The 23,653-nt window shown below is 46.7% G+C and overlaps 4 protein-coding genes and 1 long non-coding RNA gene across 12 annotated transcripts; 2 read left to right on the top strand and 3 right to left on the bottom strand.

Annotated features, from left to right (window-relative positions):
* Positions 1–14: 14 nt before the first annotated feature.
* On the bottom strand, positions 15–3,179 carry LOC133472045 (uncharacterized). 7 transcript variants are annotated; one of them, XR_009786571.1, is made up of 8 exons: positions 2,483–3,179; positions 1,019–2,401; positions 740–916; positions 617–658; positions 478–546; positions 308–407; positions 215–262; positions 15–141 (listed from the first exon to the last, which is right to left on the bottom strand). It is a non-coding gene; the product is annotated as an uncharacterized LOC133472045 (long non-coding RNA). The 7 variants fall into 7 exon arrangements; XR_009786568.1 differs by having other exon boundaries at positions 215–407; XR_009786572.1 differs by having other exon boundaries at positions 215–399.
* Positions 3,180–6,159: 2,980 nt separating this feature from the next.
* On the top strand, positions 6,160–9,799 carry si:ch211-214j24.10 (uncharacterized protein LOC558894 homolog). Its single transcript, XM_061761597.1, has 4 exons — positions 6,160–6,314; positions 7,394–8,095; positions 8,227–8,259; positions 8,949–9,799. Exons 1-4 carry the CDS (start codon positions 6,299–6,301, stop codon positions 8,996–8,998), a joined length of 801 nt encoding a protein of 266 aa, XP_061617581.1. The 5' UTR covers positions 6,160–6,298; the 3' UTR covers positions 8,999–9,799.
* Positions 9,796–12,856, bottom strand: osgep (O-sialoglycoprotein endopeptidase). Of its 2 annotated transcripts, XM_061761595.1 has the most exons (12): positions 12,569–12,856; positions 12,141–12,295; positions 11,913–12,032; positions 11,668–11,843; positions 11,483–11,578; positions 11,373–11,422; positions 11,219–11,297; positions 11,082–11,147; positions 10,913–11,003; positions 10,681–10,756; positions 10,272–10,370; positions 9,796–10,193 (listed from the first exon to the last, which is right to left on the bottom strand). In XM_061761595.1, the coding sequence occupies exons 2-12, from the start codon at positions 12,253–12,255 to the stop codon at positions 10,154–10,156; spliced, it is 1,008 nt and encodes a 335-aa protein (XP_061617579.1). In that variant the 5' UTR covers positions 12,256–12,295; positions 12,569–12,856; the 3' UTR covers positions 9,796–10,153. The 2 variants fall into 2 exon arrangements, 1 of the variants encoding a protein (XP_061617579.1); XR_009786342.1 differs by lacking the exon at positions 9,796–10,193 and having other exon boundaries at positions 10,310–10,370; positions 10,852–11,003.
* A 68-nt stretch (positions 12,857–12,924) lies between these two features.
* Positions 12,925–16,306, top strand: apex1 (APEX nuclease (multifunctional DNA repair enzyme) 1). The gene is made up of 5 exons (XM_061761596.1): positions 12,925–13,164; positions 13,868–13,990; positions 14,065–14,231; positions 14,323–14,515; positions 15,476–16,306. Exons 2-5 carry the CDS (start codon positions 13,930–13,932, stop codon positions 15,988–15,990), a joined length of 936 nt encoding a protein of 311 aa, XP_061617580.1. The 5' UTR covers positions 12,925–13,164; positions 13,868–13,929; the 3' UTR covers positions 15,991–16,306.
* Positions 16,307–17,401: 1,095 nt separating this feature from the next.
* On the bottom strand, positions 17,402–21,986 carry LOC133472276 (zinc finger protein 420-like). The gene is made up of 5 exons (XM_061762855.1): positions 21,849–21,986; positions 21,501–21,590; positions 21,363–21,409; positions 19,631–20,505; positions 17,402–18,615 (listed from the first exon to the last, which is right to left on the bottom strand). Exons 1-5 carry the CDS (start codon positions 21,984–21,986, stop codon positions 17,402–17,404), a joined length of 2,364 nt encoding a protein of 787 aa, XP_061618839.1.
* Between the last annotated feature and the right edge of the window lie 1,667 nt (positions 21,987–23,653).

Genomic DNA, 23,653 nt, shown 5'->3' with positions numbered 1-23,653 from the left:
AGCAACAAAAGGGAGGGACACAAATTCTTTTTTTCCAAAAATCTTTATTCAAAGTCAACACAAAAAGTCAACAAGGTTGTCATTTACTCACATGGCAAGCGTGTCCATGCCTGATGGTCTGCTCTCCTGCTCCAAGTGTTCCTGCAAAAAACACAAGAGCCTTGAGTGGATGCAACATGGCCTCCAAACATTTGGGGGATCGTCATTGTCTCACCGTGAATCATCCTGACCTGGTGCCTTCTCCTCCCACTGGCTCAGGAACCTGGAACACTTAGTCTGGCTCTCAAAAAAATACTATTAAATTTACCTGTTAATGCTATTCCAATTATCCCCTGCTGGACAACTCCCACCTTCAAACTAAGTGCAAAAAGCAGTCCCAGTACAACTGCAGCAGTGGTCCTGCGGAGCTTGCAAAAACAAAACTGCACATTAGTTAATGAAACCACTACAAATTCACAATCTGCTTACTCCACTTACTTGGAATACAACTGTCATAGCCATTTTCAAACACAGGGGACCAGAGCAGCATTCATCCAGAGGATGCACCTGGAAACAAACCATTTAAACAATGCAATTTCAACATGCACATGATTGGATTAAGTGACAGTTGTCTTACATTTACTCGGAACTGCAATGCCCTCGTCAAGAGTTTGTCAGCCTGCAAAAAATAAATTAACAGAATGAAAAGTTCATTCCTTTCAAGTGCATGACATGACAAACTAGGACAGCTCAGATTTACATGGCTGTTGCAATACACTTTGGCCTCAGGTTGCCTCTTCAGCGCAGTTTTCCAACCACATCTTGTTGCTCATCAGGTGGCAGTCGAGCAACAACTTTGTGGCGGTTCGTGAGGATCACCGGGCCACCATCTTGGAACGGAAGCTGCGGCCACACCAGTCAAATGTCTCACACCACTCTGCAGGGCAAATCAAATCTTAAATTAACACTGACTCAGAGTGCATTTTCTTCACCAACAGTACACATGGCAAGATTTTTCCAGACGAACGTGTGCGCTGACCTCTGGATCTTGTGCAACTCATTGATAGCTGCCGCTCCAACTTTTCAGCCACGGGCCACTACAAAACAAAACTAAATGCATGCATCCAATTTACTTTGACAGGGAATGCCACTTGTGTCGTGAGTGCTAAATTTAGGCAGAGGTCAGGCCAACTAAACCACACTTGGGGCCCAAAAAGGAGTGAGGTGCAGCAAATGGCCAGGCCGCCCGTACGCCGCTGTGGAAAGCAGCAGAGAGCCAAACGTGCTCCGGGCTCACTACTCGTGTAGACGGCGTCCTGGGCGCCGCAGGTGCCCTAAATCAGCCAACGTGGCACGTGCTCGACGACCTCGGAGGTCATCGAGCAAAGCACCATCCAGTGGAGCCTTAACGCTGCAGTTGCGCCCTCTTGCCACAGGAGGGCGCCGTTCCGCTCCAGTTCGTCAACGATCTGCACAGACAGACGAGAGAGAAAAACATCCAGTAGAGACTGAACGCTGCAGTTGCCCCTCCGCCCACAGGAGGGCGCCGTTCCGCGCCAGGTCGTCAACGATCTGCAAAGACAGACGAGAGAGGGAGAGAGAGAGAGAGAGAGCAAAACATCCAGTGGAGACTGAACGCTGCAGTTGCCCCTCCGCCCACAGGAGGGCGCCGTTCCGCTCCAGTTCGTCAACGATCTGCACAGACAGACGAGAGAGAAAAACATCCAGTAGAGACTAAACGCTGCAGTTGCCCCTTGGCCCACAGGAGGGCGCCGTTCCGCGCCAGTTCGTCAACGATCTGCGAAGACAGACGAGAAAGAGAGAAAAAAACACATCTAGGAGACTGAACGCTGCACTTGCCCCTCCGCCCACAGGAGGGCGCCGTTCCGCGCCAGGTCGTCAACGATCTGCAAAGACAGACGAGAGAGAGAGAGAGAGAGCAAAACATCCAGTGGAGACTGAACGCTGCAGTTGCCCCTCCGCCCACAGGAGGGCGCCGTTCCGTCAACGATCTTCAAAGACAGACGAGAGAAAAACATCCAGTACAGACTAAACGCTGCAGTTGCCCCTCCGCCCACAGGAGGGCGCCGTTCCGCGCCAGTTCATCAACGATCTGCGAAGACAGACGAGAGAGAGAAAAACATGAGCAAAACATCTAGTGGAGACTGAACGCTGCAGTTGCCCCTCCGCCCACAGGAGGGCGCCGTTCCGCGCCAGTTTGGAAACGATCTGCAAAGACAGATGGGGGAGAGAGAGAGAGAGAGAGAGAAACCAGTTACCCTTTTGTGCAGTCACACTGCACAAATTTGCAACCGGATTCAACTGCGGAAACGTCAACCGATTTAACTGCGGGAAGCATCTCGGAATCCTCCCGTCCAGCTCCTCGAAGGCCGCCCCTTCGGTTCAACAACTCCTCGTGCTGCTGAAAGCAAAAGTACACAACACATGCGTTCACCGAGAAAACGGTTCCTTCTGAGTCTCTCCATTGGGCGTCAAAGCTCACCTTTGACGCCTCGCGCAAGACGTGCTTCAATGCTCCTCTTCGTCGGCGCCTTTTGTCCGTCGACACGAACCGGGATGGCCACGGCGCTAAACTGGGAGAGAGAAACGCATTGCAAGGCTTAGCGATTAGCTGCAAAGCTCAGCCTGAACTGTCAGCTCGCGCCGCTTACCTGCGCTCCCCGGGCGACCGCGTCGCCGACTTCATCACGGCCTTCTGCCAAAGCGCCACCTATATCCGCTGCGCCACGCCCTCCGCAGGTGCGATCGCTTGGGCCGCGCGCGCCTGCACTTAATTGCTTCCTGTCCAATCCCCACACTGCTCTGCGCTGTTTAACAATAGCCGCCAGAGAAGTTGCCATCAGCCCAGTTGCTGATGATACAACCATTTTTCTTCAAAATGCCAATCGGGTGCCTATTGCTCGTCGGCTCATTATTGAAGGTCTCTTGACGCTAAATGTAAATAATTGCCAAATATTACCTGCTAAAGAATTAATGAATGGACAAAATTCCTGGAAATTCACCCCTCCAAGATTAGTTCATTATCACGATCCCTTATTTACAAACACAATTTCCCACCCTAGAGGTATGAAACAACAGACATTTTCATTTATTTTCCATGCAGCTATCTAACAGCTAAGGGCCACTTCCATCTCATCCAAAATTTCCAAACGCATACAATTGCCATCACGCCAACAACAAGATAACATTCTATTTCTGATCTTGCGCCTTCAAAATAGCTGTCTTCTATCACTTTGTAAATGACATACAGTGGGGGGGGGGGGGGGGGGAGTTCTGCTCTCTCGCAATTAAGTCCCTTCCAAATAGGGTGAAAGTCACTTTTCAAATATGACATGAACCATGTCCCGCCGACAGTTATATCGCTACATGTCAAAGGGACATTGATAGCAATTGCTCTTTTTGTGCCTTACCATGCATAATAATAACAACCAATGAAAACATTTCATCTTTTTATTATTGCACAATTGTTACCACGTAAACGCGTGCAAAAACACCCTAAATCGGTATCGGTTCAAATGCCGACACGGCTGACGGGCTTGGGGGGGGAATTAACCAAATGTAGGATCTTTTCACAATTGGAGCCTATCTCTCTTATATTTCGCTGACTGGCTATTATGATAAACTCAGATTAACATCAAATATACTGTATACTGCTTTGTGAGGGTTCTGTGGCGTCAAAAACACTTTTTCTTTTGGGTTTTTTTAATCAAACATTTGTCAAATGTGTGAAAACACTATGGTGCGTTATCGTCCAGGACTTGTTTTCTTTTTTTATTGATTTTCTTTAATAAAAGTACAGCCTGACATCACCTGTTCAAATGCAAAAAAAACATTCTTTCACCAGAAGACAAACAGGAAACAATTAGTAAAAGCAAGCACTTTGGTCTCCTTCACACAATGATGAAAAACATTAGCAAGATGCTAAAACAACAACTTTAGATGACATCAATTCATTTGATGGCACTGATGCAAATTTCTTTATTTGCATTCTTTTGCCTCAACCAAAAAAAAACAGTGAGACCTTCCAACCTAATACCGACCCATCGCGTCGCCTCCCTGAAACTCCGACTTCACTTGGAATTCGGTACTCTTTTCACTCTGCTTCAGAGGGAAAAACATTCACGTCAAATACTGCCCGACCCGCTGCGATCCAAAAGATGCATCCTGAGTCAAAGTGTATGGCAATTCCACACGCCCTCGTCAAAAATACCCGCGTCTACGGTTTAAGTCGGCTTTACCGATTCTGTTTTCAGCCTTGGTGGAAAACAACATGGAAATTCTAACTCTGCACACTATTTTGCAAACAGAAAAAATAACTTGCTGATAACAATTGGATACTTTACGCGTGGACGGACGTCTTCTCTTGAATGCCATAATATATTTCCACTTCCGAGATCCACTATTGCGACTGATACGACAATCAAAAGTTATCGCATATCCTGAACATTTATTATTAATAATAATAATACACTTTCAACCTCACCAGTTCTTTCCTGGCCGTGAATTCTTTGACATTTATATCTCCGGACGCGCATTCGTTGGCTTATTTTGTTGTTCAAACTTGGCTAAGTGTCTACTTCAACGCCGTTCCAGCCAGAGCTATGGAACAATATTTCTTCGTAATCACTTTTCTCGGTCTTTCGCCACTCCGTCGCACGATAGCTTAGCGATTAACGTCGTGCTTTTCCCTCTTCTCCGACCCGCCGCTCGCCGTCCCTTCGCGATAACGTAAACGATACGTGTGACAAGCGGTGCTGGCTTCTTCTTCTTCTTCTTCTTCCGCAAAGTTGTGCAGTTTACACTCTGTGACCTGAAACAATAACGAACACGCAAACGGTGGAAAGACACTGAGAAAATGGACCTGTCAAAGCGTCTGACGTGTGTCCACGAAAATCCCAATTGCCTTATACTGTATTGGACCTTGTGTAAAGTATTCCCACGGTAGGTGTTGAAGGTACCCGAAGGCACCGGACGCGTTCATCGCCACGGCGAAGGGAGTTCGCTTCAACTCGGAGAAGTCCATAAGCTTGTGCAGCTGCCTCAGGTGGGAATTCGGACATGCGGTGACACTTGATGTCCATCTGTTGGCGCAAAGACCAGAGGAACGCATCAAAACTTTCAACCAAATCCATACGGCGTACAAATGTAATCCGCTCACCTAGTCATTGTTTCCCACACGATACCGTCGGAACGTCGGGACACGGAAGGATTTTCGTCTGTTTTCCGACGACTAAAAGTCTCCTAAAGGATTCGTTTTACTACATTACTCCGCAGAGAACAAACGGAAAAGTGGGAAGTCGGAGTTTTCCCACCTCCCGCCGGGGAAAGCGCACTCGAACGCCACTCCAACTGGGAGGTCCCGCTCGCGAAGTCGGAGAAAGAAAATACCTCCCCGGACCGACTTCACCGAGTCGCTTCGATTTGACGTCGCTCGACGACGGCGACCCCCCCCGCCCCCCCGTGGAGGCGCGGACCGTCGATGTTAAAACATAATCTACTCCGTTACAAAAATATATCGGTCAATCTTTATTTAGTTACTCGACGTAACTTCACATAACACAACGTGATTTTGATCGCGTGAGGATGTGCCGCTCTGCCGGCATCAAGTTATTCGGTAAAATGAATTAAAACATCAAAAATTCCTTTATTGGTATTCAAATAAATAAAGCAAATTATGATTATTTTTTTTTGGATTCCTTTAAGTCTGCCTTTGATCTTACATCTAAAATGTTCCTTTACCGTTTAATCTTCACAGACGACATCACAGGCTCGCGCTTAACAGCCCACACGCCGCACTTAAAAGAGATAAAACAAAAAAACAGACATAGTTGACTTCAATAAGAGAATACTTCATTCCAATTTTGACATTTTGGTATTTTTAATTAGCAAAACACATTGATGAAAAAAATACAATTACATGAACACGTTTCAAATGACAGATTTAAGGTGAGGGGGAAAAAACCCGCTAAATTAACGCAACAATTATTAGACAACTCTCGGCTTCAGCCATTCGGTTTATACTAATAAATAAGTGTTCCTCTGTTCTTTTAAAACGTCGCGTAAAGTCCGCAACGTGGTTGTCACGTGTGCTCCCGGTCCGTTTCTGCGCCGCGTCCGCGTCCGCGTTTCCAGCCGGAGCGTTGATTTCCGGGCCCACTTCCCCCCCCCCCCCTACCCACCCACATTGTCGTGTCGTTTCCTGGTGCTGGCAGCGAGAAGGCGAGACGACGTTATTCCGACGCTGTAAACAAAAGTTCACTCAACGGTCCGCGCTCTTCGACACTTTCCGCGAAAAGACATGCATATCAAGACGGGTACGTCCGCTCCACTCGTCGCCATATTAGCCCCAAAGGGCGTACTGGACACGTTATTCGGGTGTTTGCCGACATGGCTAGCGCCGCTCGCTCGCTCGAGGAGCTCGGCTGGCTGCTCCTCGCTTTGCATTGAATGGGGCTTGTTACGAAACTTTGATGAGCGTGGCTAGCTTAGCTAACGTTTCCATTTCTTGGGAGGAAAAGCTTCCCCGGTTCGGCGGCGACGGTCTAAACTCGACTTTTGTCCACGATTTTGGGGGTTCCGACGTCCACTGTGTTTCTAACTTATCGTGACGCTGTGAATAAAAGGTGCGCTAGTAACAGGATCTCAAGCTGCTGCTGCTACTTCGTCGCGTGGAGTTCTCGAATGTTCCGTTGGGGCATCCGTGATCCGTTTCGCGGTGTTGAACTCACCGATTTCTTCGCTATGTGTCGTTTGGCGATGATGGGCCAACCGGGCCGGTGTTTGATCTCTTCCGACTTGATCCGTTTGCCCTGAGAGGCTCCGGTTTTGCTGACGTCACCCGCTTGGTTCGACGGAAGGTCACTACGGAGAATATGTCGTCTTTTCTTTAAAGTGGCCTAAATAACCGCAGTCACAATATAAGGATTTGTCTTTGATTATACACCTACAAATACATTCCAGACACAACACGCTGAGTGGAACACTTAATTTTCGGAACAGCGTAGCCCTACGATGTCTGATTCCAACACCTTTTGTCTCTTTCAATAATCGTTTTACTACATTTCATTTTAGCTCGGAGTTGTCAATTAATGAGAGAGACAGCGGTGTCTATACCGATTATTAATAGTCAACAAAGCCCACGACTGCTATTTGGAGCTGATCTTTGCTTGGTGTAAAAGACTCATCAATTTTCAATACCAACTCCAAAACCTAACTTGGTTTCAAAGCCTTGAAGCATATGTTTATTAAACATCTTGTTAACATTGACATCTTTTTACAGTTCAATTTCTTACAAACTGGAAAATGTTTAACAAACCAATAGCTCCCTGTCAAATGCTGACTACCGGCGCCCGTAATCAGTCTAGCTCTATAAATGACGTGCGTGTTCTTCCAGGTACGTGGGAAGCCAATAACACTGTGTGCGAGTCCGATACCCTGTGCGACCCAGCTGTCCTCGTCGTGACCGCCAACCCGGAGCCCCGCGTCCGAAACCGCCGCCTGTCGCCCGGCTCCGGCAACTGCGGCGGGGGCGGAGGAGGCTGCCTTTCCGGAGGGCGGCCCCGGCAGCTCTCCCCCGACGCGGACCCGATCGGACCGACCCGCTCGCACGGCTTCGGCTTCCGCGTGGAAAAAGAGCGCAAGGGCCAGCAGCACAAAGGACGCGGCCTTCGCCGAGACGCCGGCCAGAAGGACCTCGACCGCTCCCAAAAGCTTACCCGGAAAGCGAGGTGGGTGGAGGACAGTCTGTCGCTGCTCAAGCCCCCGCCCGCCTTCCCGGTGCAGGACAGCCCCGCCAAGCTGCAGCCGGCCGTCAGCTACGCCTCCAAGGTGAAGGCCAAAGCGACTGGCGGCGTTCTGGAGGAGGACCGCCACGCCATCGGTGTTCTGCTCCAGAACCAATGGGGGCTGAGTTTCATCAGCGAGACGAGGCCCGTTCCGGAGGGCGCCGACCCCCCCGCCCCTCGACCCGAAGAAACGCCCAGGCCCTTCGCTACCTCCACCGCCCCGGCGACGCACCCTGAGCTGGACGAGAACAACGGGGAGCTGCTACTCAGTTGTCGCCACCTTGTGGAGGCTCTCAACTTCCATAATAGAGGTAACTCTTCAATAGCGATAACTGGAAAACCATCGTAAAAAAAAAAAAAAAAAAGGAAAAGTTCAGAAGGTAACTATCGATCACGGGAGAAAGTTGTTTTCTAACACCCCTTTTTTTGGGTTTCTCTGCAGAATGGAATGCAATCTGCAACAAACAGAAAAAAGGTACGTTGTTGAACGGTAAAGTGATCGGAACACGAGAAGATACAGCAGTTTTATTTCAAAAGTAAATGTGAAAATCGGTGCTTTATATTACCCTTTGTTAAACTAGCCCAATTAAGCATCTAAAATGGAAGTGATTAAATCCAGTAGAAACTAATAAACGATTCAAGCTTAATGCATAACTTATGGTACTGGCGTCTTAACATGTACATGAAGAATACAGGTTTTCCCACGCGACATCGTGGTTCCTTGTTCACACCCCCGGTAGTAGACTTTTATTATTATTTTTTGAAACGGTTTTTACACTATACTTACTGTAATGCCCTTGCACGTGGGAAAGGAGAGTCAGTCACGGATACACTTTAACCGTTTGTTTGATGTCATATGAAGCAGTGTTTTTTTTAATGGGATAAAGAAAACCAAATGAGCACAACCGTGCAGGAGCTGCCGTGAGCCGCAGCTCACGCCGGGGCACTCGCGCTTGCTGACAAGCGATCCCGCCAAAAACCGCGCCTCTGAAATTTGCGTTTTATGCTTCCTGTTCTTTTTTTGTCTTCAAATGCATTTACAGTCATGTTGGAGAACTAACATTCTAAGTTTGTTTTTCTGGTGTCTGTCTTGGATTTTCACTGGGTTTTAAACGGGGGTTCCTTATTACTTTTTCTAAGAACCCGTTTGTCTTCTCTTCTCAGATCCCAAAAGAGTTATGTGGTACAAGGACTTCCGGGAGCACCCGGCCTAGTGGCGCGCGGAACCCCGAAGCGTATATAGACCGACGCGCACGCAATCGACACGCGCCTTCGTGCGCACTGACGTAACGACGGACAATTCTCGGAGTCCCCTCTCACACGCTGCACTCAGGATGATGTCTTCATGCAAAGCCACACTGAGACACTTTGGACTAACTCCTTTTTGAGATCTTACAGCAATGAACTTTTTTTTTTTGTTTTTTGTTTTTTTAAACGCCTTATTAAAATGTCTGCCTTAAGTAATCAGACCGTTGTTCCATCGCCCCGTTATGAATTTTATCTTGTGTGTGTGAGACTGGGCCCCCCCCCCCTCTTTTAATAATCTTTGAGAAGCTGTAATTGAATTTTTTTCCTCCCCTTTTTGGAACGTTACAGTTTTAACAAACTGTGTCCCGTGCAAAGCGAGTGGTCAATCGAGCACTTTGTTAAATCTGTTATTAGCGATGGCCGTGCCAGCGACTCTCACGGTGATGTCTTTTTTTTTTCCCACCCCCTCCGACTCCGTTTGATATGTCTTATACCTGCTAGAGTTTTACTGTTTATGTCTTTTGGGTTTACAGAGGGGTGTATTCAAAGGCCGAGTACTATTTCCCCCTTTAGCCCTGTCAGAGCTTAATGCTGTTTTCCCCCGTTTGTTCTTTCGTTTGTTTTCTAATCAGGTGAATGTTGCTCATGAATTCATAAGGGAGCTTAGTGTTCAATATGTTGATTTTTGAAAAAGAATTTGGAAAAAAATTACACTGGAGGAGGAATGTACGTGAACAGTATTGCTTAATAAAAGTGAATAAACTTGACTCGCTGCTGTTATTTATTGGAAATTAATTTGCGACTGGAATCAATTCAATATTTTAGCAACAGTTTTCCAAAACAACAGACAAATGAAGCGCAGTACATTTAAAGTCTCGTGTCTTACTGAATTTAAACACATTTTCTTGACAGGCATCTAGTGCGCAGGAGGTAACGAGCGGTCCGTTCCAGGAAAAAAACAACCGCTTCCTCCTCGACACGCTCGAGGACAGGCTGCGCTTCCCGTGATCCGACTTGTCGGATGCGCAATATATCAGAAGCTACCTGAGAGAAGAGTTGCCGTGTGGGTGCTTAATTTCACGGGACGCTCGAGACTTTCCCTTTACGTGCCGTTTGCCCCGTCAGTCTCTCCACGTCACCTCCACTTCATCCGTTCTGTACCTGCGACCGGAGCGAGGGTCAGGTTTAGGAATGACGAAAAACACCCGAGATGAGTTGCAAATTTAAAGCGCGCCCTACCTCTGCGTGATCCACGAGTCCTCGAGCTCGGTCACTTGCCCGGATCGAAACATTTCCCAGCCGGCTTGCGCGATCATGGCGCCGTTGTCGATACAGAATCTACAGTAGAAACATTTCATTTATGGACGCGGTATTACAAACGTGGCCACTTTTTTCATACAAATCTTTTCATTAAAAACGCACAGTTTAGCACAATCGCTAGACACGCTGAACAATTTTCTCTGCCGGTTGCGTGTTACAATTTGCTGTCTGAACACCACTAAAGTCATTTTCATTTGCACGTCGTTTTAACTGGGTATTAAACATGACACAATCAAAATATTAGGACAATACCTTCCCATATAGTTGCTGAGTACGGGGTGTTGCGTGACATAAGTACAGTACCGGTAGTATGGACAGACTGGTCTACCTTTCATCTGTGGCAAAAAGTTTGGCTCCTCTTTCCGAGCACATGAGTCCCATCATCTCCTGGAGACGCAGGTTACCTGCGAATGCATTGTTTGATGGCATATTTAATGTTAAAGCACATTTTTTGTTTTTTTTTTAAAGACAAAAGCTTAGCTTTAAGGGGATAACCCACAATTTTGACATTTCTCAGAATACGAACCCAGACGCATTCCAATGGTTCCTAACGTACTTACAGCCAACACCGCCGACTATGAGGACTTCTCGGGAGCCGCAGTGAGCCATGGCCCGCTCTGTGATTTCCACCAGCATTGAGAACACCGTCTCCTGAAGGAACAAACTAAAATATGTCCGTACGTACGTACGTATTCGTAATATTTGATCAAATTGATAAGTTATTCTAACCTGCAGGGAGAAGCACAAGTCCTCTGCTGTACACTGACCGGATCCAAGCATCTTATGAGCAGCTTCCTATTATTAGAACATCACATACGTGGATTCATAATGTTCTTTTAAAATGAAGAATTATTCCAACCGCTCACCTCAATGAAGGAAAGTATCCCAGAAAATGACACATCCATTCCTTTTACGGTATAGGGCAGCTCCGCATACCGAGTGCCTCTAAATAATACAATGAAAATGTCTAAATGAATAAGAGGCTAAACGAACAAACACCATTAGTGTGCCGTCGCTTACTTCTTCGCCATCTGTTCTATGTTGTAGCCTGGACTGGGATCGTTTGAAATCTGCGCATAAAAACACTTCGTGTGTCAATGCGCTTACATTTCAATGAACGCAAGACAAACCTTGATAACTCGAGCGAATCTGTCCAAACAGTTGCCGACGGCGATGTCGATAGTCTCCCCGAATATTCTGTAGCGTCGCTCGGAGTAAGCGATGACCTTCGCGGGAGGAGACGCAAAAAGGTTTATCGATGACTTGATACGTTTGTTCCGAACACGTCGACGTACGACCCTATACTGCCGCCGACCTGCGTGTTCCCTCCGCTGACGTAAAGCACGGTGGGGTTGTCGGCTTCGGTGACGAGTCGGCCCATCTCGATGTGCCCGATGCAGTGGTTGACGCCGACGAGGGGCTTTCCCCACAACTGAGCCACGGTGCGAGCCACCAGAGCCGCCGTTACCAAGGGTGCGCCCATGCCTGGACCTGATGAGAAAAAAAATGACAAATGTCGTCATAAAAAACCTTCTTCCAAATGTCCACATGCTGAATGACCTTTCGTATATGCCACGCAGTCGATGTCGGAAGGTTTTAGCCCCGCTTGCTCCAGGGCCTCCTTTAAGACTGTCAGTATAACAGAGCGATGATGTCTGGCTGTGTCACTTGGCTGGAAGCCTGTTAAGGGGCAAAAACATTTAAGTGTCTTACACTTAGGAAGTGCGGTTGTTGTCTGATTACATTGTCAAGGTTTAGACGAGAGAGAGAGAGAAAAAAAAGGCTTGCCTTCACCAGGAGGGGTAATGTAGGTCCGTCTCGGGTTGGAAAGTACTTCTCCATCCCTGATGATCCCAATGCCAATCTTATTGGCGCTGCCCTCAAACCCGATTACAACAGTCATTGCTGCTGCATACGAATTTCAAGGGGAAAGGAAAAATGGTCTGCAATGACAATGCAATGTATTGAGTGACACGACTCAAACCGGTGCAAATGTGCCATATGTTGCACGTATATTTAACTTTAACTGTTCTTTTTCGCACAAATATATCATACGACACGTTATTTGCTTTCCGACAGCAAAAAAAACCAAAACCGTCCACTTTCCTTCTTTACAGTTCGCCATGTTGCTACAACCGCATGTCAAGTAGCTTCTTTTGTACCACAGGGGAAATCGTATGAATACCGACGCACATTCAGCTCTTTACTAAACTCACATTTGTTCCACTTGGGTGCGTTGATTCAAAAAGATTTCACTTCCTCGGCGAAGTAATTCGTCCAGGTGAAATCCCGAGAACCCCAAAAACTAAAGGGAGTGTTCGATTCGCCTGACTTTTAAGTTTCAACAAATGCATTCATATCTGGCGCATATTTCACCCGATAACGTATTAAAGTACATCAAAACGTGGTAGCGCTTTTACGTGTGTTCGTGTGTGATTTTTAAACATCTCAAAAATGTAGATCTCTTATCGGATTTCTCGCAGGCATTGATGAGAGGGTCAATTTGAAGGAGCGCGTGGGAAAACAGGACGCTGTTATGTATGGCTGCGCATGCGCGAATTCATTGCGATAAAGTGTCCTAAGTAGCAAAACTCGAGCGCTTTGACGCCTTCCGTTTCGCGCAACCTGCAGTGTTAAAACATTGCGCGTCCTCGCAGCTTTGAAAGCTCGGTCGGGTTTGATTCGTGTCATTACAGCCGCATTAGCATAGCATTAGCTTCTCCTTTTGTACGAACGTTTGGGGGGGGGGGAGTGACTGCTGGTCCGTGAGCGAGCAGCGTGTCCGGAGCTTTGCATCCTGCGAAAAGTGCAAGTAAGAATATTTGCATGATGTGACAATCTGGATTTGTTTTCGGGCTCCGGTGACAAATCTTTAAACTCGCACCGTCCGATCTCGATGGAAGCGAGATGAGCAAGCGAGGAATTACTGGCTTGCTTGGAAGGAGGCCTCCGGTCGCTCTTTGTTACAATGAAACGCGAAGATTAGCGTCGTGCATTGTGCAACTCGGACCTCCTGCAGTATTCTCCGTCGAGAGTCGCGTCTTGTGATAAATCGCATAAAACGTCTTAATTCGCGCATCTAACACAGGCTCGGCCTCATTTTCTCATTAGAGTATTACGCATAATCGTCACTGCTCAAAATATCCGGTACAGTTGCAACTGAGCTGCGTCCAATTCTGCTTTAAAATGGTTAGAATAATGACTTTTGGATTGCTGTTGCAATTTGCATGATGCTGAGGTGTTGGGCAAAATCTTTGAAGTGCTTTTTTTTTTTTTAAAGCATTGCAAATAACTTTAATAATAAACGTCCAGAGATTCAGTCACATTTCCGAACCTGTGTTTTGCAAGCTTTGTACATGGAAGAAAAAGTACATCAAACAATATCGCAATAGGTATAATACTGTGCGTACAATCTCGGGGCTGTGGAAAGAATAAACTGAAACAAACATGAGCACATTGCTCTGGAAACCAGTGTGAAAATGTGGTGGGTTTTTTTCCTCTTATCCGTTTCCCAGCGGCGCTTGTGCTGCGGCGTGTGCGTGTTGTGCGTCTGCGAAGCGTTTTCCTCCGTTCGAGCATGAAGCGAGGCAAGAAGGCAGAAGAGGCGACTGCAGAAGGGGACAATGACGCCGCAGCAGGTTAGTCCAGGAGTACAAAAGACAGCTTTCACAAAATCCTAAACGTGTATGCTGCAATCGTGCCCCATTTACAGAAAGTACTCCAAAGAAAGCCAAGAAAACTAAGGAACCAGAAGCCCCCGTTTTGTACGAAGACCCCCCGGACAAAATGACCAGCAAAGATGGACGCGACGGCAACATGAAGATCACCTCCTGGAACGTGGACGGACTGAGAGCTTGGGTGAAGAAGAACGGCCTGAGTGTGAGTTGGTGCTTGAAATCCAAAAAGCCCAAGCAAAGCCAATGCATTTTGTTTTTTCCGCCCGTTAACACTTATGTTCATCCCCTCCAAGTGGGTGCGTGAGGAGAATCCAGACGTCCTGTGCCTGCAGGAGACCAAGTGCGCGGAGAAAAACCTGCCCGCTGACATCACGTCCATGCCCGAGTACCCGCACAAGTACTGGTGCGCGTCGGACGACAAGGGGGGCTACGGCGGCGTGGCCGTGCTTTGCAAAACGGAGCCCGTCAAAGTGACGTATGGCATCGGTGAGCGCTATTCTAACGTTTGCGTACTTTGCTGCCCGAACCGGTTGCGGTACAAACCTGTACGCTAGTGGCAGCGAACGCCACTTGAGCATCATTAACAATTCTTTAAAAACTAAACCTTTCAAGCCAATTGTCACTCCCGGCTGAATTTTGCCGTGAAACTAAACATAAAACAAAGACAATTCCACAATAGCTATTTATTAGAACGACCGCATAGCTTAATGCTAACAGAAAAAAAACACAGACGGGCAAACAAATACCATCTGCGTAGTTGTGTACTCGCGCTTTAAGCCACATATTTGAACGCAAGCGGCGGTTCCACACACTTGGGCAGATTGCGGGCAGATCTTCTTTACCCTGTGGCCAAGTCGCCGTTTAATTTTCTACGTTCCTTTTAACCGTCGTTACTGGGTTTTTATTAAGTCAAATATTTTAGTGTGCTACGTATTTTCCTTACATTGGAACAGATTTATGGTATTTTGCTTCATTTCGACGCGTTACCGGCGTGGTCGCAGAAAGAATTAAACTCCTTTCATAAGACCGCCGCTGTACGTTGAAGTGATACTAACGGCTGTATGTCGGGGAGGAGCTAAGTTTAGCCTGGGTTGTTAGCGGAAGATATGGTGTCTTTGCCACAAACGCGTGTGCTTAAGCTCTAATTCTGCATTTCTTCAAAATCAAATCCGTAAGCCATTCTTCAACTCGTACGCAATTCTAAAAGTTTTCAGCCGTTTGGGTATCCCCCGTACTGTTCGTAACCTTAATAGAGGCTGGAGAAAAGTGGATGGAGTGAGGTTCCCCAGGCTGGTCGAGTTAGCGCATCGATCCAAAATCTACCGTTTCATGCCCGACTCCTGTGAACGTTGCTTATTCTCAACAATAACCGGCCTACGTTTTGCTAACACTTGGCTCGTTGTCCACGAGCGCATTTTCTTACGGTGGCTTTCTTCACTCGCTCAGGTAAAGAGGAACACGACAAGGAAGGTCGCGTCATCACCGCAGAGTTTCCCACCTTCTACCTGGTGACGGCCTACGTACCCAACGCCGGCAAAGGCCTGGTGCGCTTAGATTACCGCAAGACCTGGGATGTGGATTTCCGCGCCTACTTGAGCGAGCTGGACGTGCAGAAGCCCCTCGTGCTGTGCGGCGACCTCAACGTCGCCCACCGGGAGATCGACCTGAAGAACCCGAAGGGCAACAAGAAAAACGCCGGCTTCACCCCGGAGGAGCGCGAGGGCTTCGACCGGCTGCTGGAGGCCGGTTTCGTCGACAGCTTCCGCGAGCTCTACCCCGAGCGGGCCAACGCGTACACCTTCTGGACCTACATGATGAATTCCAGGTCAAAGAACGTGGGCTGGCGGCTCGATTACTTTGTGCTGTCGTCATCCCTGGTGCCCGCTCTGTGCGACAGCAAGATCCGCAACAAAGCGATGGGGAGCGACCACTGCCCTATTACGCTGCGCGTCGCTGTGTAGCCTTTATGCACATTCACTAGTAGCTTAGGTGCTAAGTTTAGAAATGCCCTTTTGGCCTTTTTCTGTTCGTTCACCCAAATCCAAGCTATAAAAACTCAATTGCTCTTCGGTTGTTCCAAAAAAAGATCTTTTTCAAACAAGTAAGCTAATTAAGACCACTGTGGGCTCTGTCTGCGCGGCCGTTGACCTGGGGGAAAAAAAACCTCGGCGAAACCCTTCAAAAGTTGTCTTCCTGTCACAAAATGTTCAAAGCCTCTCACAGTCATGTTGTTTGTCTTGTAATCACACTTGAATAAAAATGTGCTTTCTACACAAATTCTGGTCATTATTAAACCCTAAAACCTGGACACAGTTGTTGATATTGGACTTTTGGGTGAAATTTCAGGGTGAGCCTCAAATGCACTAGAACCTCATGTGGACTTCATTTGACCTCAGAGCTTTTGAAAACACGTCCAACTGTTCAGTGTTTCGGTACTGTCTGTTCTCTAAAAGGAAGCTGAATATCAAAATTCACGATCCAATGTCCATTTTATGCTTTGCTGGGACTCTTTCAGTGTCTCTGTTGCAACCCGCTGATGACACTCAAAGCTCAGTGGCCACTTCCCTCTGAGAACATCCCGTTTGAAGCCTCGCTACTATTGAGTATATGAAAGTATTTGGAGCGCTTCGCTTTTTCCACATTTTTAAATGTTACGGTCTTATTCCAAAATTCATTCCATTCCACACACCACACCCTACAAAATAATCTGGGAGGACAAAAACTATGCCCTGCCCAAAAAAATAATAATTAATCAGTAGGTCTTGCGTGTAAAATTTTGAGAGGAAAATGAAATCCATTTTGGAATGAGGCGAACATAAAATGTGGAAAGTGAAGTGCTGTGAATACTTTAAAACTGCATTGTTATTTTAATCTCAACATGAAAAATATTTTTGAAAATTTGATTTCAAAATAGAAGTCCTACTTGAAAAAAAATATTTATTCAATTTTAGAGTAAGACTGAATAATGACAATTTTAAGCAGGGCTTTTCTAATGATGCATTTTGCAACAATCTCACACAAATCATTGTCGGTTGCGTGTATAGTTTTGAGGGATAATATATATTTTTTAATTCCATTTTATATTAATGTGGTAAACAAAAAAATTGGGAAAAAGTAGCGCTGTGAGAACTTTCTGGATTCGCTGCATGCATGTGCATATAATAATAATAATAATAATGATGCTCGCCTATAACACTCATAGTGCATTCTCGGTTGATACTGAAATTTCACTCGAAAATCCCTCACTTTTCGTGAGTAGCCTCTGGATCTCAATGAGCGTCAGAGGAGGTTTAATTGCGACCGACGTGAATCATTTCACAGTACTTCGCCAGCCGTTTTGAATTCCAGACCGATCCGGACAAAGGTTTGTCTTCACGTTATCTTGTTGTGTGTCCGCTGATGCGTTTTGAGGTGATAGGACTGCCTGAAGCCTTTGCCGCAGAGCTCGCAGCGGAAGGGCTTCTCTCCCGTGTGCGTCCGCGTGTGTCTTTTCAGGCGGTTGGCGCTGAGGAAGCTCTTGTCGCATTCGACGCAGGAGTAAGGCCGCGCGCCCGTGTGGTAGCGCAGGTGAATGGTCAGGTAGCACGACTGGGTGAACTTCTTCTCGCATTGCGGGCACTGGAAGGGCTTGTGGCCCGTGTGGAAGCGCTCGTGCTTGAGCAGCTCGGCGTGGGAAAAGAAGCCCTTCCCGCAGTCGGAGCACAGGTACGGCCTCTCGCCCGAGTGCGTCAGCTCGTGCCTGATCAGCGTGGCCTTGTACACGAAACTCTTGTCGCACTGCGAACAGCTGTAGACGTTCTCTCTCGTGTGGCAGCGCTCGTGCTTCTTCATGTTGCGCTCCCTCTTGAAACGCTTCCCGCAGAACGAGCACATGAAGGGCATCTCCTCCGAGTGGATCTTCATGTGGGTCGCCAGGCCGCCTTTGTAGAGGAAGCCCTTGCCGCACTGCGTACAAACGTGCGGCCTGTCTTTCTGGTGGATGCGCTGGTGCGCCGTGAGCGCCGCCCGATGGGTGAAGCTCTTGCCGCAGCCGCAGGCGTGCCCTCTCTCCTCCCGGTGAGTGCGCAGGTGCCCGGTGAGGTAGCTGGCGCAGCTGAAGCTCAGCTCGCACCGAGGACATTTAAGCGAACTCGCCGCCTCGCCCGCATCCTCGCCGTGCGTCTTGAGGTGCCTCGTCAGGGCAGACTTCCACGCGAACTCGCGGCCGCACTCGGAGCACGCAAACTCGCCGTTCTCCGCGCGCGACCTCTGAGCCGCGACGCACTTTGAGAACTCCCCGCGGGTGACGCGCTCGTACCTGCGTCCGGACTTGTGTGTCTGCTTGTGTCTCTCCAGGGACTGCTTGAAGGAGAAACGTCGCCCGCACTGAGAGCAGAGGAAGGGCTGCTCACCTGTGTGGATGCGCCGGTGGGACTCGAGTACAGACAGGAACTTGAAGCTCTTGCCGCACTCTTGGCAGTTAAAACGACATTGCTCGTCAGCGAGGGCCGTCTCGTCATCCTCCGAGTGAACACCCCGTTTCTCTGCCCGGCGGAGGGAGCGCTCCGGACGGGAGGAAGCTGTCGAAGCGCCGTCTGCCGCGCAACCTGACAGAAACGTACACGCTTTCTATTATACACCGAATCGATGTTTCGATTACAAATTTGAACAAATGTCAAAAAATTAAGTGCCGCAAATCATTTCTGTATACAGTCTATGTAATGTTCCCTTGGAGTAAAGAGCCCTACCGCTTCTCTACAAAGAAAGTAAACACTCACTTTCATCAGCATCCTTCGTTAGGACGGAGGGTGACCCGTATGAATGCTCAGAACTGTTTGAGAGAGAGTAAACAAAGGGTGGTTTAACGCACTCAACCAGGGCTTGTCAAAACATTTTGGGGCCATGGGACTCCTTATTAGGGAATATTTTCCCAAGGACTCCCTGATAATTCAAAGGCCAATTCAACATAAATAACGTGTTCCCTTAAATGCCGTAGGACTTAAAAAGTTGTCTATTTTGTGACAAAAAGTCAGTCATGTGAAAACATTTTCTGTTTTTTCTAAAAAAAGAAAATTGTAATCTCATGAAAATAGAATCATCCCCCCCCGAATAGTATGAGTGACATCAAAGTTTAACAAGGGAAGCCATTTCAACAAGTGAATTTCAAAAATAAAACTATTTTCACAATATTACACCTTTTATTCTATCCCAAAAAGAGTACTATATTCTATAAACATATGCCTTGTGTTTGTGAAAATTAAATAGGACTTGATTCCTGTAATAATATACCTTTTTGTCCAAAGGAAATTACATTATTCATGCAGGATGTCACATTTATGTGATATGTCACAATCGTAGCAGAGCTTTTAATAGACCCCGAAGTTATGATAGGGAAGAGTAATTGCTTTATTGTTTGCTTTCTCAGCATACCTTTCTGTCCCAATATGTAGGCTGCAGTCGGCATCAACTACATAATTTATTGCAAATTATATTGCGGGTTGCAGTTTGAGAACCCCTGCGTTAAATCGTGACGTAGTCATCCGACATTTTAAAGATTTGAGGGGATTTTTCCATAAGGTATAACATTTGAATTGAAGAGATAAACACAGGAGACTGACCTACTGAAGGGCAAACGCTTCAAGGTCGTCGGCCTCTCCCCGGTGGCTTTGGGTTTCCGCTTGCCGTTCGTGCGTTTCTGCGAGTCGATGGCTTGGATCTTCGCGGTGGGTTTTCGTTTGCGCCGGCTCGTGCGGACGTCGACGAGGGGAGCGACCTGGGCGACGTTTTCCGGGGCGGCGTTTCCCGGCACCTCCGCCGCGGCGTCGCTCTCGACGCCCGCCGACCTCACGTTGTGAGTTTTCAGGTGCCTCGAGAGCGCCGGCGCCCGGGTCAATTTCCTCTCGCGTTGCGGGCACGTGTACGTGCCGTCCGCAATGTGCGTTTGCTTGTGCTCGGTGCGGGCTGACGAGGACTGAAAGGTCTCCCCGCAGATGGCGCGATTGTAACCGCGCCCTGTTTTGTGCGTCTTCGTGTGCCGCTCCAGGGCCTGGCGGAAAGAGAAGCGGCGACCGCAATCGGAGCAGCGGTGGGGTCGCTCCCCTGTGTGGATGACCCTGTGGGCTGTGAGCGACGAGGCAAACTTGAATTTCTTGTCGCAGTCCGGACAGTCGTGAGGTCCCGAAGAGCTCCGAGCCTTAACGGATGCGGAGTTGTCTTGGTGAACGTCTGCCTGGTGCGTCCTTGTGACCTCGCTCTGCTTTTCATCCATTCCTCCCTCTTCTTTACCTTCATCCACATCTGTAGTCGTCGCTTCCGCTTGTTCAACCCCGCCGTCTGCTTCCGAAAGGCAACTGACATTTTCTGCCATCGTCGCATCACGCTCGTCGACTTCGACCTCCGCAGTGACCTCGACGGTCACCTCATCCACGGTGGTTTCGTGGATGTGACTCCATTCATCCGGGGCTGACAGGTTAGGCTGCTCTTGAGCTATTGATATTCTACAAGTAGGAAAGGCAGAGAGCGAAGCAAGGACGTTGTCCCCCATGCTTGTGGCTGCAACTACTTTTTTTTTTTTAAAACATAAGTTACAGTTAATAACCTCTGGAATATAAGCATCAATTGCTTAGGAATCATACCCTACCGTGTTGCTCTAATCGTCCGAGGTGTTTGTGGTGCTGGAGCAAAACCTTCAGGTCATTAGCTTCAGCGAGTGAATGCAAACAGCCATCTGCTATTGAAGCTCCGAGCCAGGCAACAGTCTGCAATTGACACATTAAATTAAAACAAAAACAAAACATATACATTGACAAAAAATGGTCACAAGAAACTGCAATGCATCATTCTGGGATGTGGATCTAATAGTTTGGTTACAGTTTGTCTTGTATTGGATTTCATTAGTATATATACAAATGACTAAATCGTCCATCTGTACAAAAATTACTTAGTTAAATAAGGTACAAACTCAAAATAATGACAACTACATTAATAAGCCCATTTCTGAATGACCTGAAGATTACAGTGAACCTCTAATTTGGAGTACTGTGTGAGTGAGAGAACAATCGCTAAGAAATATCATTTTAAAGGGTTTTAATGAGTTGTAATGTGGTTTCATGTGTTTATAGCATGTGGGAAAGGTCAAACTATTTGTATAAATTATTTTTCACGCCGCCTCACGGATTTTACCCATTTTTTTTCTACAGGTGATTGCGCTCTTTAGTGGCAAATCTATACAATTTGTGTTGCTGTAAAAGCTTACATTATTCACTCAAAAGGCAAAATGGTCGCCCTCACCTGTTTGAGGTCAGGAACCGGTAACAACTGACCTAGTCGGCAGAGGAACTCCCAAAATAGTGACCGTAAATCCCTCTCGTACTCTAATCCGTACAGAGTAGGGAAGACATCCTTTGCGATACACACAAAAAAAAAAAAGGGTCAAATTATTAAAACCTGTGAATACACACGATTATTTAAAACGATCCGGATGACGCCTTACCGCAAAGAAATGTTGTCTCTCTTCGGGATCCTTGAGAAGGACTTGAATTAACTCCAGAAAGTGAATTGAGGCTTCCTCTTCTTCATTCACCTGCAATGTAAGGACGCACATGGTTTCAACTGTCAGCCACATGGTAAGACAGAGGCAGAAACTGGCATTAAAAGGGAACTTACATCTACCGCAGAGGTTTTTTGTTGTTTAATCTTGTCCACGAGAGACAAGATAAAGTCACATTCCAAGGGACGCTCGCTTCGGCATAATTCCAGAATATACTAAAAGGTAGAAAAGGGCATAATGATACTCATGTAATTGCAATACTTCTCGCTCTCTCATCTCGGTGGTACTTACCCTGGCTCTTAAGCCCAGGTCGAGCTGCAACCTGTGCTTGAACGCGAGCAGCTCCGGGACCGTCCCCGACACCGAAGAGACAAAGTCAGCCACTTCCCAGTAGCTTGTGAAATCTTGTTTCTTCAGGGTCTGCCACATGGAGGCTGAAAGGAGCTGCAGAGGTGGCACCAGTAGGCGGAGAGAAGCCAGAGGCAATGGGCTCCCTGGAAAAGAATGATTGACTGTGATTGCCTTCGAATGGGCCCCTTTCTTGTCATACAGAAAAAAACAAAATTATTGTGAAGAAGAGCACATTTGGAATTTTATTCAACTGAATTTATTAAAGTCCCTATTTAATCGGTCGTGAATATTTAGCTTGAGAATGTGGATTATAAAAGGATCACTGGATCCAAAGGTTTGATGGAACGCATCTGTGGATGAGAGAAATCCCCCGTCCAAAAATCATGAAAAAAAAATAAATAACCTTGGCTCTTATTTTCCAAATTTCTTTATGCATTTTTGCAGATGCAGGCTGGTTGGTAATACACATTAAACCAAACTTTAGCCAAATTATCTTACCTTGTAGCTCTAACGGAATTGTCATCTTACTCTTAAAGCTCAACCAAAAAGAAAAGGGGGGGGAAAAAATCAGCGAGTACTCCGACAACGTACAAACCTTGATGAATCGTCTCCATCTTCTTGTTCAAAAGTTGCCGACAAGTCATTAGCCACTTAGCTAGCCGCTCCAGCACTGCAATGACAAACGCTTCCGTTGACGTGAAACCTGGTATGGCTATTCATTGATAAATGCCCAACCTCTAAACCTATGAACACAAAATGAGATTGATTGCTCTTAAAAGCTAGTTTTAGACGTTGAAAATCATTGATAGACGCATTTATTTGGTATGTTTTGCCGTATTGGTCTTCTTTGCTGGTAAGATTGGCCACACTCTATGATATTTGTTGCATTACTACCGCCCGCTGGCGATTCTTGGAACTACACGCACGAGCGCCGAATAAAATTCTAAATATTTCAACAACAAAATTGGACTGAAATAAGCTTATAATTACGTTGTGAATGTGAATTACGAATATTTTACACAAATGAACACAGTATTATTACATATTAAGTGAGCATAGTATAATTACATATCAAGTCAACTCTGAACGCAACAAAATAGTTATTTTTGCTCTTGTATTGGATTACATTAGATAGTGCTGACTTATCGTGATAGCAAATTACATAAGGCAATGGTAACCAATACTGTTTGATTAAAAATCAAGTCCTGTACATTTAAATAAACGCACACAATATTTTAGACTCATTGTCAACAATGTTTGCTTACTCTGTAATGATACAAAGCATATTTGATTTTGCCATAGACCTTATTGTGTGTCCCTTATGTGGCCATAAACAAAACATATTCTTTATCATGTTGCAGTCAGTGATTTTGCACATGAGCAGGTCATTACAGTTCGGTATCATGAACACGTTTTTAAAATACAACTGTTCTAATGACAACTTGAGACAAACTGCGTTTCCTCCCACTTTGAGGCCATTCAACTTTTTGTGATTCACATTTTCAGTACTGAACGAGGTCCCAGGGCACGCAAGGTCCAAATAGACAGGTTTTGGCTGTGACAGTTGTGTAGCATCCTTCTCCAGCTGCAGATGATAAATAGTCATCATAACGGCAATTAGGCGTCTGTTGAGAAACATCTTGGTGGCAGGACGAGGGATCTTGAGCAAAAAAAGAAGAACATTTTACATGAAACAAAACACTCATCGCCTAATCAGAAAACACACATACTGTATAGTCTGATCA

Source organism: Phyllopteryx taeniolatus, chromosome 22, assembly GCF_024500385.1.
Source record: "Phyllopteryx taeniolatus isolate TA_2022b chromosome 22, UOR_Ptae_1.2, whole genome shotgun sequence".
NCBI classification, from domain to species: Eukaryota; Metazoa; Chordata; class Actinopteri; order Syngnathiformes; family Syngnathidae; genus Phyllopteryx; species Phyllopteryx taeniolatus.
Note: the sequence above shows the minus strand (reverse complement) of the source record. Positions and strands in the feature narration are given on the sequence as shown.

What these genes read in the sequence shown, in the direction of transcription:
- si:ch211-214j24.10 (XM_061761597.1), top strand. An exon ending in TCTCAACTTCCATAATAGAG is followed by an intron (nt 8,096 to 8,226) that starts GTAACTCTTCAA and finishes GTTTCTCTGCAG; the next exon opens with AATGGAATGCAATCTGCAAC. An exon ending in CTGCAACAAACAGAAAAAAG is followed by an intron (nt 8,260 to 8,948) that starts GTACGTTGTTGA and finishes TTCTCTTCTCAG; the next exon opens with ATCCCAAAAGAGTTATGTGG.
- osgep (XM_061761595.1), bottom strand. Translation starts at nt 12,255, where the DNA reads ATGACTGTTGTAATCGGGTTTGAGGGCAGCGCCAATAAGATTGGCATT. An exon ending in TCAGCGGAGGGAACACGCAG is followed by an intron (nt 11,579 to 11,667) that starts GTCGGCGGCAGT and finishes CCTCCCGCGAAG; the next exon opens with GTCATCGCTTACTCCGAGCG. An exon ending in GACTCGTGGATCACGCAGAG is followed by an intron (nt 10,194 to 10,271) that starts GTAGGGCGCGCT and finishes CTCCGGTCGCAG; the next exon opens with GTACAGAACGGATGAAGTGG.
- apex1 (XM_061761596.1), top strand. Translation starts at nt 13,930, where the DNA reads ATGAAGCGAGGCAAGAAGGCAGAAGAGGCGACTGCAGAAGGGGACAAT. An exon ending in GGACAATGACGCCGCAGCAG is followed by an intron (nt 13,991 to 14,064) that starts GTTAGTCCAGGA and finishes CCCCATTTACAG; the next exon opens with AAAGTACTCCAAAGAAAGCC. An exon ending in TGAAGAAGAACGGCCTGAGT is followed by an intron (nt 14,232 to 14,322) that starts GTGAGTTGGTGC and finishes ATCCCCTCCAAG; the next exon opens with TGGGTGCGTGAGGAGAATCC.
- LOC133472276 (XM_061762855.1), bottom strand. Translation starts at nt 21,986, where the DNA reads ATGTGGCAGACCCTGAAGAAACAAGATTTCACAAGCTACTGGGAAGTG. An exon ending in ACCTGGGCTTAAGAGCCAGG is followed by an intron (nt 21,591 to 21,848) that starts GTAAGTACCACC and finishes CTTACATTGCAG; the next exon opens with GTGAATGAAGAAGAGGAAGC. An exon ending in AGAGACAACATTTCTTTGCG is followed by an intron (nt 21,410 to 21,500) that starts GTAAGGCGTCAT and finishes TGTATCGCAAAG; the next exon opens with GATGTCTTCCCTACTCTGTA.